This window comes from Chanos chanos, chromosome 5 (genome assembly GCF_902362185.1).
Source record: "Chanos chanos chromosome 5, fChaCha1.1, whole genome shotgun sequence".
NCBI lineage: Eukaryota > Metazoa > Chordata > Actinopteri > Gonorynchiformes > Chanidae > Chanos > Chanos chanos.
Window position 1 is genome coordinate 8,105,783 of NC_044499.1, and position 13,740 is coordinate 8,119,522.

General features: G+C 37.8%; 1 protein-coding gene across 1 annotated transcript; it reads right to left on the bottom strand.

Moving 5' to 3' along the window:
• Nucleotides 1-6,205: 6,205 nt before the first annotated feature.
• Nucleotides 6,206-13,521, bottom strand: LOC115812092 (interferon-induced protein 44-like). The gene is made up of 7 exons (XM_030774579.1): nucleotides 13,038-13,521; nucleotides 12,841-12,892; nucleotides 12,489-12,684; nucleotides 12,087-12,239; nucleotides 7,018-7,189; nucleotides 6,624-6,724; nucleotides 6,206-6,388 (listed from the first exon to the last, which is right to left on the bottom strand). Exons 1-7 carry the CDS (start codon nucleotides 13,519-13,521, stop codon nucleotides 6,206-6,208), a joined length of 1,341 nt encoding a protein of 446 aa, XP_030630439.1.
• Between the last annotated feature and the right edge of the window lie 219 nt (nucleotides 13,522-13,740).

Sequence of the window (13,740 nt, forward strand, 5' to 3'; positions counted from 1 at the left end):
ATTGCATAGTTCTGTACAGCTTCGCGAACAAATGTTGTTTGATTTAGTTATCAAAACTATATTGTAGTGACGTTTAAACACAGACTTTAATTATGAATCATAAGTGATGATATGCAGGATCAATACTGCACCGACTGTCTTGCTTGTTTCATCTGGCGGGAAAAAAAGTATAGAGTAATAAAACAGTAATACACTCACCAACAGTTTTTGTACGTGTTCAAATTACTCTCCGAAGAAAATGTAATGCGCACGTGTGTGCCTGTCTTAAGAATAGGGTTTTGGTTCCGCCTAAGTCTGGCTATCATCATGAATTAATGCATACTCCGTTGCAACGTTAAACGCAGTTCGTTGCACTCATGTCAGGATGGAACCGTAATTTTGCCTTTTATAGTAATAAAACTACTATTACTAATATTAATACGAATACTTAATACTAAAACTAAGAGTACTACTACTACTACTACTACTAATAGTCGTCATCAGCAGCAGCAGCAAAAGCATTCTAGAAAAGTATACTAAGTGATGAAAACATATAATTTAGGGGCCATCCCTTACGGAACAATGAACAATTTATGCAAAGTCATGACAATATTCATTGCCATTACACAAATGTTAACCATGAAGAGTCCCAAACTCTGCCGACAGAACAATAAAGACCACAGCGCTGGTGGGGCCTTGCTGCTTCTGAGTATTTGCAGATATGGAAACATCAGAAAGTGTCTTGCTACAAATTACAAATACTTGCTCATCAAATGTATCAAAATAAAATACAAAATGCTGGTGTGAGAAAATGGATTTAATTAAAATACGAGTAATTTGTAATTTGAATACATACAAATATACATACAAAATTATCTGGCAGAGTGGTGTTGAATCTCACAAAGAGTAGCTTGATCAGTGGATATGAATCCAGTGAAGACAGGTCCTTCTTATGGTCCTGCAGGAAGTGAAGGGTCTTTAACTCTGCTATGCTCACATAAGTAGACAATAAAGAATTATTGATATGTAAGCATTAGCTAGGATGGAGTCAACTCACTTTCAGTTTTATGAATTATTCTTCACAATTCATAAAACTTTTCATTTGAAAAGACACAAAATGTAGCTTTAGAAGAAATACTCAGAATGAAAATTAACTGACAGATGTCTTAAAATCTTTTTTTTTAAATTGAATGTCAGTTAAACTGACCCTCCAAAGACATAGAAAACTCAGCGATAAAAAATGTTATCCGTATCCCCAAGAGGAAGATGCAAGCTATTTTGCTGACAGCAATGAAGATTAACCGCTATAAGCACACCTAAATTTAACTGTTAAAAAATTAATTTTGTCCTTATGAACAAAGTAGCAAGCCTGATTTATTGCTGATGAAGTCTTCCATATTTGACTTACCACAAGATGCCACCAGAGCCCATCTAGATAGAGCCTGTCCACTTCCCATTAATGCTGTTGTACCGAAATTGGCTGCAATTCACCTAGAGGGCGCTCTCAAAAAAGTCCTCAATTGAATGGGGGTGAATTGAGCTAAACGGCTAAAATAATTATTTACAACTGCCTCTAGACAAAAAAGCCAAATTTTATTTGAGTTTTTGCAAATATAGTATCAATTATATATCATAATAGAAATGAAAAAATACTAATGTCCTTTCATTTTTCTTACAGGGAAGGCGATTCTGACCATAAAACGCTAGCATTCTGCTAATGTATGCTGATTGGTCGGATAAGGATTTACGATTGACTGCAAATGTAATAGCATCCTAACATGACTGCTCTACGCAGTCATTAAAATGGTTTGAATGCCGTGTTCTTCGCATATGCACACGATACATGAATTGGGAAATGAAATTAAATAAAGCTGAGTTCAATCTACATTTGTTGTTTTTATTCTGCATCCCACATATGGCCGTAAATGCCACAAAGCCGTAATGCCGTAAATTAGCTCGTGGTTGGTGACGTCACAGATACATACAGAAGGGTATTTTAATACAATTGAAAACCCGGAAAAAATCTAAAAATTGGAATGTATCCATTGTTTCCACCCCTTATATCGAAAACATAATGAAAATTGCAAGAAACATTTTCTTCACCTGATGAAAGTTACATTTTGGGGGTTAAGGCTCCATAGGCCCCCATTCATCCTGGACTTACTCGTGAACGCCACCTATGAAACAGGAGGGTCTGAGAGTGGAAGTGCTTTCCTATTTAGAAATTCTCTGATGCCACTGTCCCAGGCTGCCTAAGCATGCCTGTAAGACGAGCTAGAATACCACTAGCAAGCCAGCAAGTAAATTCACAAGTTCTAGAGCACATCTATTCGCTGATTGCTCTATTCTTCTGTCCTATAATGACATTCAGTGAGCAATATCTGATAGTATATTTTACTGCATACTTTACCTTAAGGCAATTTGCACTGAGCACCAAAGCAGCTTCTTTCCTTGGATGACTGGTTATGAGGAAAACGGTTCACAACGAACCCAACTGGACCCAACAGGATATGTCACGTGATTGACTTGCATCTAGCCAAAGACTGTGATAGGCTATATTTTGTAGTCCTATAGTAGGCCTGGTGATGAAAGTTCTTGTCTTATTTGAGAATAAAATTACATATCTGATTAAGTACTTTAAATATTTTAAATACACAAAATACAATCTCTCAGTGTATTTTGTTTCCAGTTACATCGGATTAATGTCTGTCCAGGAAAACACAAATGACAATATACTTAAAAGTAATTGAATGCGTATTTTAAATACATTTATTGAAATACTGTCCATCTTTGAGTATTTGTAATCATCAGGTCTACTGTTACTGCCATCATAGTTCAGCTGTCAGGATGATTACAGTTGCTTGGGGAATGCAGGTGGTAACCGTGCCCAAAGTTAATTATGAAATCAAAACAGAAGCCTTTTTCAGATCCATTCTGATGGTAGACATATTTACTGCCAACTGTCACATACTGCCACCTACTGGACTGTCACACAACTAGCATATTTGTAAATACAACGTATGAGAACAATAGAACTCAACAAAGGCAGCTTCAGTATACCTTCTGCATTTACAACATTTTTATTAGCCAGCTTCAATGGATATATAAAAGACACCTGTCACTGTCGCACCACCAGCAAACAAGCTTATATATTCATTAATGTTGTGGGAGTCCATCCAACACTCTGAAGCCAGGGGGTGTTCCAGAAAGCAGGTTTAGTGAAAACTCTGAGTCAGTTAACTAAGAGCAAGTAGTAAACCTCCTAATAGAAGAGTCCTATGACTTTGTTTTGCTAGGAAAATGAAGCCAGAGGGCTCTTCTATTAGAAGGTTTACTACTTACTCTGAGTTAACTGACTCAGTTTTCACTGAACACCTTTTCTGGAACACCTCCAGATGTCATCTGATTTGTGTTTTCTTACAGTCCAAATAAAAAACTCTTGCCATTTAACTGTTGTTCTTTTTCAGTGATGTGTACCTCACACATTGATCAGAAGCAATTGTTCTATTTATAAATGGAACCAAGCCTTTGTGTGACTCAATTGCTACACAGACAACAAATGTAGCATAACTGTTCATCTCAGTTGACACTGCTCTGACCAGTTTACATTACATATTTAAATCAAAGTAATTATCAAATAAAACAGTACAGCATATTCAAATAAGATTGTGATTAATAGACTCAGAACATCCCTGTTATGGTGCAACACAAGGTTCAGTATTAAGAGTGCTCTATGAACATTTTACAAACATAAAATATTTTAACATGGAAAGTCTAACTCCAGGAAAAATATAAAACAAAGCAAGGTTCACACTTAGGTTTTTCCAAAACAGTCTCTTAAGGCATGGCACAGATGAAGAACATTTATTTATTAATTAGTTTATATTCTGCATCATTACTAACACTTGATCCATGCAGTTTGAGCAACTTAAATAAAAACTAAAATAAAATTATCTAAAACACAATTGGGCATATGACAATATTGGTATATAAAAAAAGAAAAATGCATACTTAAATACAGTGAAACAGTAGAGCATGTTTTAACTTTCAGATTTATTTTCTTTTTTAAATACATTTAGTTTAGGAGTAAAACATAGCAACACAAGACATTACCTGATGTGTGCATGACATGCACATTTCAGATATAACCTCTTAAAGTTGAGCATTAAAAAAATGAAGTTTAAGGGGAAAAGTTCAAGCAGTAGGCTACACATACTACAACAGGTGAGGCTTCACAGAGAACCAGGCTGCACACGTACAGTAGAATAGTTTTCATTCCTTTCACTTTCTTCCCATTTTTTGCTTCATTTGAATACATATCAGTCTGCTGATACTACATCTACACCACCAAAGTGAGGCTGGAGGACACATTCAGAAATGAGACTGTATAGTGACGTGTGCCTTGCAAGCAGTGTTAGTAATACAGGCATATATTTATATATTACACACAGAAAATGAGGGGGAAGTGGTAGAGATAATAAAGTTATGAGGAGAGGACATTCATACGTGAGCATATTTTTCACATACGCCTTTTATCAGGCAAAATCTGAATGAAAAAGACATGACAGGAAGTGGACTACTGGACTACAAGTTTGTCTGTGGGAATCATAAATTCTATTTAGGAAAAAAAGAAAAAAGGGCTACTTCAAGTGGCTTAACCTTGGAGAATCACAGTTTAAAGCGTGTTCAAAATATGAATGTCAAAATAACAACCCCACTGTTGTTATTTTAGCATCCAACAAAAATGTAAACTGAATTCATACTCTTTCTTCTTTGCTCATTTTTTTAATTCTAAAAACATTATACTTTCTTTATCCTTAATGCACAGGTGTCATTGCCCTCTGAAAAGAATTGCATTTTGGAGCCAGCCCAAGCAAACCTGTTAATGGTTGAATCCAAATGCAAGATTCGGGTCTACCTTAATACATACAAATAATCTACAGAAAAGGCCAAAGTTGCTTTGCCAGTTGTGCAATAGTCCCATAACTTTAATGCGTCAGATCTTTTCACAATTGTAATGTTAATTGTGTTATTGCTGGCATCTACAAAGGTCCCTTTTAATTACCACAAATAAAAAATTCGGAGCATCAGAATGGTACACTCTTAAATGACCTTCAGGCTGCCAAGAACTCATGGCTCAGCAAGACTCTGGGCACGCTCAAGACTGCCACTAGTCATCTCCAACACTCCTCTTCCAGAGACTCAGTCTACGCTCCCATACAAAGCTCCAGTTGGCTGAACACCAGGAGGATGTCACTGGCTTCAAGGTGACTAGCAGATTAGAGAACAAACTCAGTACACAGGACTGACTCCAGTGACCCAGTGGCTCAGTGACCTGTTGTCTGACAGCCATAATAAGGGGAAATGAAGAGACTGAGTATCCCTAAGCAGAAGGATTTCTGTCATTCTGTGGAACAGTTGCCTTCACAAGACACTGGAGATGCTGGTTATGGACAGACAGTAATGACACCTATGGTGTGTGTATTGAAGTGACAAGCGTTTTTGCACTTTGTACTTTAATACCATTGATTCAACACTAATTGACAAATGTATGTTTATTAAGAATACTAGCATGACATTGAGAAATTCTCATTGACTGGTATGAGGCCTCTAGTTCAGCAAATGGAAAAGCATACTGAACAAAGCATATGTTACACTTGTGTTTGTATGTGAACAAAGCATATGAGATGCGTTTCAGTTCTGGTTGTTTTGCAGTTTTATTGCTCAGTGCAGTAGACTCAGAAATTCAATATTTGATAATAAAAAGGATTTTCTATCACATACCTTGACATGTTCTGCCTCTACTTTAGAATGTATGTTTAAGATTGAAAGCTAAAACAAATAATAATAAAAAAAAGAATTTCAAAAAGTTTCAAATTATGTATTTAGGAGAAAATTTAAAAAAACAAAACATGAAAGAACATCTGGGGCATATTCCAACTACATGGCTAAGTTAACTCAGAGTAAGTAGTAAACCTCCAAATAGAAGAACCCTATGGCTTTGTTTTGCTAGTCGAATGAAGCCATACAGCTCTCCTATTAGTAGTTTACTACTTACTCTGAGCCAGGTTAGCCAGGTTAGTCACTAAACCACATATTTAGAATATCCATCTGGTCTTTGAAATGTTATTGGGGTCTAGTTCTTGGTTTGGGATTGAACAAGAGTTTCTTAGTTGTGAAATGAAATGTTAGACACTTTGTCAGGATTCAAAACAGAGGCTAAATCCTATTCACACTTTTCATTCTCGTAAATGTCATCAAAGTATCCCTCTGCGACACGGAGCATCTGATTCACAGCACTGAGGAGCAGGACGTCAGTGTCATTATCCAGTTCCAGTTCTTGGCTGTAGTTCTTTACTGGGACCACAGACAATAGAGAAACTCCCAGCAGATCACTCACCTCCCGCATCTGTTACGATATGATTTAATATAATGGGGTTTTTTATGTATCGTGAAACAAGAAACACAACTCTGTCAATTTTATCAGTATTGGGTGATGGCCTTAAACAAAAGGAAACTTTTCAAAATATATTCTGATGAGGAGAAATTCATCACAAAACAATAAGAAAATAAAGAAAATGATGTTTACAAAAAAAATCTTGAGGGGCACTGAGAATTGTTCCTAACTGCTCAGTGAAACTCACCATTCTGTTGATGTAGTTGCTGCGATACACATTCTTCAGATCTGCTGCCACTAAAGGACAGGCCTCATCTACCTTTGTCAGGAGGACAAGCTGTGGAACACCTGTGAAACACAATTACACCTGAAACATTTTATTTATAAACTTATAAAACAATTACACTGGAATTGCTGCATATCTGAACTGTGATTCCATCTCAGTTACTGCAACTGTAACCTATGCCCAAATATGTATTTTCATCTAATTACTGTAGTAATGCCCATGATAAAACCTGAATACTTTCATGATAAAAGTTTTCTTTCAGGGTATTCCATATTCAAGAGGCTTTTTCATAAGACTTTCAGATGAGATTAACAGTAATCCAGTAAAAACTATGTTCAGATTTTTAAGTACTTACTCATCTGGTTGGCTTTCTTACGTAAAGCAGCAAACTTCTCAATCATTTTGTCAGGGAGGAGTTTGACTTTACGGGCATCAATCACATATGCAACAGTGTGAATCTTGTCCTTCAGCTCCACCGATTTACGGTAATACAGGGACTCAGCTTGTAGAGGCATTGATGAGTTAAACTGGTATTTAAAGACAGAGGTAAACATCTCAAACTTCGATGGTCATTTACAGAGCAGACCGATAAATCGACGTGCCAATATTATCGACTGATATCAGGTAATTGCAGATAAATTGGTAGGCCTATGGAAGTTTCTAAGGGCCGATAAATCTCAATTAAACAAGAAACGGAGAAACGGAATGTGGTGTCTTGTTTCGTACAATATGTTCCTAGATTAGTTCCCAACAACGATGTGCTGACTCGAAGTATATGGTGTCTCAGAGGCAAACACGTTGACTGTCTTGTAGGAAGGCGTAGCCTACTTCACACACCCTGAAACTGCGCTCACAAAACTTATCTGCGTGTGCTCGGACCAATAACAATCAAGCATACCTTAGCATCCAATATATTTGTTAGCATCTCATATTTACAATATTGCTATATTGCTGTTAAAAGAGTCTTACCCACATATTCTATGCAAATATTACATATGGATCCTTTAACCATGTTATGACATTCATGTCAGCCATACCTGGTTTTTCTGTGGTAACGTGATACGCTACACCGTTGTGAGCATTTACTTCTGCCTTGGTGTGTCTGCGTCGCTCTGTAATGAAACCTTCAAAACACGGTATTTCTATGCCACTGAGTTGATTTCCCTGTGCATTACAAACGATGGGGTAATGTTAAAAAAAAGAGTCGGAATTCAGTCCTTGCGCAGCAATATCTGTAAAACAAGTTTTGCGTTCAAAAGAAGGAGTTTCTAAACTTTGGGGAACAAACAAACGGAGCTGTCAAAATGACGAACATTCAGTTCGCCATTTTGCCAAAAAAATTTTAATCACGACTGAAACTGAGTGGATTACGTTGGAGTAGGAGCTAATATATGTTGAACAACAGTTACTTTTACTGAAATTACTGCAACACAGAAAAGAGAGAGGACATCCAAGGAGATGGTGTGTACGACCATTGAACCGATTGAGCAGAAGGAGGGTGATCCCACCAAGCGTACCAATCACAGTTGTTGTGGTCCACTTCGATGCGTGTCGCAGCGACGCGTAGTTACATTTTTAGGGAGGTGCGCGTCCGGCTACGCAGAGCCTACGCCGTAGATTCGACGCAGAAGTAATAAATTGGGCTTACGTTTCACCGGGGGACTTGAGACATCACTGAAATAATAAGGACAAGAATAAAACAGCCAGGGTGCTATTTTTAATTGTAAGCTACAAGGCAACCACTGAGTTACACCTAAGGGAAACGATGAAGCTGACGTGCAGTCTAAGCACACAGAGCTTGCTGTCTGTAGTTCACCACTGAAATTAAACTTCCTCACTCCGCTTGTATAATTGGTTTGATTTTACCTGATGTTATGTTATTCTCAGCACTTTGAAGACCTAGTGTATATATATGAAACGATGTGTACGAAAATACGGAACAAATTGCGTCCCTTATTGATTCAATGCAGGACGCAGCATTTTATTTTCCAATACAGGACGATCCCCTGTTTTAAGGGACGGGTGGCAACCCAACGTAACCTGACGCGCACCTCCCTAGAAATGTCGCTGCGATGCGCGTCGAAACAGACCACAATAACTGTGATTGGTACGCTTGGTAGGATCATCCTCCTTTTGCTCAATCGGTTCAATAGTCGTACACACCATCTCCTCCGATGTCCTCTCTCTTTTCGGAGTTGCAGTAATTTCAGTAGAAGTTTAGAAACTCCTTCTTTTGAATGCAAAAATTGTTTTAAAGCTATTGCTGTGCAAGGACTGAATTCCGCCTTATTATTTACCATCTATTTACCATTGCATCGTTTGTAATGCACGAGGAAATCAACACAGCGGCATAGAAATCCCACTGCAATCTAGCGTTTTGAAGGATTCATTATAGAGCGATGCAGACACACCAAGGTATAAGTATAAATGGTCACAACGGCGTAGGCAACGGCGTGTAGGCTGCGCGTAGAGGCTACACAGAAGTATAAATCAGTCTTCAGTCAAACATCAAAACTATAGTTGTTGTGGATGGTTGAGATGTTGACAAACTTGATTGTGGGTTTATTTATGAAACAGTATGGCAGCTCTAGCGCGTAAACGAACAGTCCTCCTATCATTTCTCCCTCGTCACTGCTAAAAATTCTCTGGAAACATCGCTTATAGCAGCTTATACCGCTTTCCATTGCTAAATAAGATTACCCACAAAGCTAGCTAATGTCATGGTTATCAGTGGGGGACCGCTAACGTTAATGAGCTGTTAAACTATGGCGTTTAACTTATTCAGCCTAAAAGAAGCAATGGTAGTAGATAGGCTATATCTGTGAGTCCGATGACTGTAGTTACAGTCGGTGCATTGGAAATTATATAACTAGATGAGACACGTAAGGAAACTTGCGCTGAAAGAGTATCTGCCATGGCTTGGTAGCCAAACAAAGTTATCTAGCTTCTCATTCAAACTTGTAGTGTGAAGTCGAACGTCTTCGCTAGACATGTAGTAGGTCTCGATGCATTCAACTGCAGCGTTTACTGTCGGTCACTGTTTCGATTTACTGCATTATTGATCAAAACTTTAATATAGCCTATTTTGTTGTACTTTTGTTCAAAGTACTATTTATGACAATAAAACAACTTTATTTTTAAACTGCATTATGACATGTTATCTTGGTGAGGAAAACTCTTAAATATCTGCAAATGATGTTAAGGAAAATCTTTGTTTATGTAATGTGTTTCTGGAGGGAGGAAGAATATCGGCGAATATATCATATATCACACTCACGCGGAAGGCGGGCCTCTCCTGATACTCCCACAAACATTCGGCGCGGACAACAGTGCAACACTCTTTAAAACTGTTTATTTTACACAGTTTTCCGCTTCGCTTCGCATCAGGGTTTATTTCGCTATAATGACCGGCTCGCTGTACATTATCCCTTAATTATTACACGGATTTGTTGAATATTTGACTCTGATTGATCAATTACGGCATTCTACGGTGTTATTACTAAGCAGCAGACCGCTGCGATGAATAACAGACCGTGGCTATGGAACGACTTTTTTTTTTTTTCGGAAGCAATCATTTCAAATCAAAAGAATCATTGTTTAAATCAATATTTTGTGTAAAATTATTGATTGCTTAACAAAGTAGACGTACAGCTAGCCGGCCATTATAGCGAAATAGACCCCTGTAACTGTAGGCTACATCTGGTAACTAAACGGTGAACATCTGATAACTTGATACACCATGGTGAACTTGAACACGCTACAGGACCTTTCAAGTAGTGGAGCCAAATTCCAAAGGGAATAGGTGAAGGGATGGCCCAAGCAGCTAGAGAAATAGTAAATAATATTATTTCTCTGGCTCTCAACCAACCGTATTCCTACAGCTCAATGGCAAGTTCAAGCGCACACCAAACTACGGAGGAAGAGGTCTGCACAGTCTTTCACCAAGGCTAAACCAGGCGAACATTTCTCTGCTCCTGTTTACAACCCGATGCACTTCTCCAAACCAACTCGGCGAAACAACATGCAGACTTCATCCTTTGGTGTCCCCTGGAACTTGCCATTGAGCAAGCACACGGTGTTTCTGTCGTTGCTGTCGCATTTTGCAGCAAGGGTTTCTATGAAACCAACGCTTGTTATGATATTTTTTATTATTTCTCTAACTCTTTGGGCCACCCCTTCGCAAATTCTCTGTCAAATCAAATCTCAAATCTCCCTTACTTGGAAGGTCCTAATACCAAGAAAGTAAGGACCCCTTCACAAAGTCCGAATTATTTAACTTTTTGCTTGATTATCTTTGATTGTACTGTAAAATTTTACTGATGCTAATGTAAAACTTGTTTTCTACATTTATATATTCAGAATTGCATTTATATATTTGGAATTACATTTATATATTCAGAGTTACATTTATATATTCAGCTTTATATATATATATATATATATATATATATATATATATATATATATATATATATATGTATGTATGTATATATATGTATATATGTGTATGTATGTGTGTGTGTGTGTGTGTGTGTGTGTGTGTGTGTGTGTATATATATATATATATATATATATATATATATATATATGGTTAAGCCCAAAATTATTTATACTCATGCCAAATTTGAATTTATAGTGAATTTTTATTTGACCAGTAGGTTTCATTTGGATGGAAATGACATAAACAAGTGGCAAAAGACAGTAAGATATGGTGTCAGAGATGTTAATGATACATTTGAACTATTTCTGTTTATACACACACACACATACACACAGACACAGACACACATTATTACTAAAAATGCCTTGTCCAAAATTATTCATACCCTTTGAAATTATTGCAAATTTTTGAGAGGATGCAAGCTCCTATACCATTCAAAATGGTCCTGGTAATTTCTACCATATTCTAGAGCATTCTAATCAACCATAAATTGAGAACAATTCATGCAGTAGTTCTCTAGTTAGTCACTAGTCAATGGCAAGTCATGGCTAAAACCAAAGAGCTAAGTGAGGGGGAAAGGCTATAAAGCCATATCCAAGTGTTTCAAGTGCCAGTGCACTTTTGGATGCCAAAAGTGACCCCTGCTCTGGCATGAATGGCAGCATGAGGCAAAAAAGAACCCAAGGATCACCACCAAGGCCATCCTGATGAATATGAGCAATTCTGGTAACAACATCTCAAGGCAGGCACAACGTTGGTCTCCATGGATGCTGTCCAAGGAAAACCCAACTTCTCCAAGACAGGCACAACTACTCTGTCAAATTTGGGAGAATACTATATATATATATATATATATATATATATATATATACACTATACCAGCCTTCCAGGTTTGCTCTGAGGTTTTTTTTTAGCAGCGGTACTCATATGCATATCTTGCTTGGTGGGTACTGTAGGTTTGTGTCAGTGTGTCATTGCTTTACCTGATATCTGTCCTGCATTTGACCCCTTACAATGCTAGTGAAGTCATCCAAATTCATTCCAGAGTTTAAACCCTCCTCCAATCCCATGGAATCACAGAGAATGATGGGCAGAGTCTTGCCTTTCTGGCCTGCCTTGATGGAGTAAGTACGGAACTAGAGAACACAAGTGTTTAATTATAGTGTACAACATTAGTTTTGATCAGTTTAATTATTGTCCACACACAAAACCCCTCTCTTTAGCTCCATCCCCCCTTAAAATGCATTAAAACATTTATTATAAACTTTATAATAGTTGATTCTTGAAGGAATTATGTTCAAATGTTTTTCAACTGTTATGTTTATTACAGATAATAGTACATCCACATTCCATTATGAGTGTGGAAACTGACTTAAATTGCTAACCTCTGTGGTCAGGCTAGTCCCAGCACTGCCTGTGTTAGCCTGACTGGTCACATGACCTCTGAACACAGAACTGACGGAATTGAAGAAACTGGACTTTCCAGCCCCTACTGGTCCAACAAGCAGCATCCGGGCTTGCTTCACAGAGCCCACATCAGGCCTCCAATTTGTGATGTTCTCCATAAGGGCCTTCTTCCTCCTGCCACAATGAACAACACAATGAACCATCTAACCACACTTCAGCGGTTTTTTTATTTCTTTAACATGTTGAATTCTAAGCACAGGGAAATGTGAACCATGTGCTCTTAAACATCCTAACATCAGAAGCTATTATTGTTGAGTATAATGTTCATACTCAGATGTCCACTGAATGGTTCTCCATGGTGTCTCCATAAGACGTCCATAATCTGTAGAAAACAAAAAGCAATGACAAAGAGGCTTCCTTCAACATTTAATACTTTGATTTTGTTTTTTTCAAGAAGGTCAGAAGTAAAACAGGACTGTCGCTTGAATACACATGGATAAACATACATTAAATTTTACAGAACTCACCCTCAACTCTGTAAACTTCACACTCTATCAGCTGAAGATCATTCCCGTGCATTTTAACTGGGTCAAACATGTACGTGCCAGGATTACTCTGGACAGTGGCCGTGTTGTCACAAAGGAACACCAAAGAACCATAATTTGGACCCGTATTTCCATCAGTGAACGCATACTGAGGATTGTTGCTAACAACACGCAAGGGCTCAGCTTTTGGCTTGCTGTTACAAAAACTGAAGAGAAAAGCTTGATTATCAGCCATGTCTTGCCCTGTTTGAGCGTAATCTTTGCTGGTGTATGCTCCAAAAACATAGCCAGACTTATTGTAGGCCACTGTTACTGTTGGACCTTGCTGGTCACACTTATTGTGGAAAGTATCAGTACCATATCCGTGGACAGTGGCTTTGAATAACAGGCTGAGTTTGGCATGACCAAGTAATGTGCACAACTTTTTCTCCTGCTCTTTAGTCAACCTGGATGTCACCACACTCATGATGATCTGAAAGAAAACATATGAAGACAGAACATTAAAACACAAACTGCAAAAACATAGTTGATGAAAAAGATAATACAATAAAGCTAAATGTTGAGGTGCTAAGACACTGTTTTTCCACTTTCAAACTGTGGCAGAATGAAATCTGTTTAAAAAAAACTCTCTCAGACTTGGAGACTCCATGATTTTTACTGCAGCCACATATATGGTAGTTCCTGT

Bases quoted from the DNA above. Each gene is read 5' to 3' on its own strand.
- LOC115812092 (XM_030774579.1), bottom strand. From the start codon at position 13,521: ATGAGTGTGGTGACATCCAGGTTGACTAAAGAGCAGGAGAAAAAGTTG. The intron at 12,240-12,488 runs GTTAGCAATTTA...TGTGTTCTCTAG, and splicing joins GGACTAGCCTGACCACAGAG to TTCCGTACTTACTCCATCAA. The intron at 6,725-7,017 runs GTAAGTACTTAA...TGTGTTTCACAG, and splicing joins TAAGAAAGCCAACCAGATGA to GTGTTCCACAGCTTGTCCTC.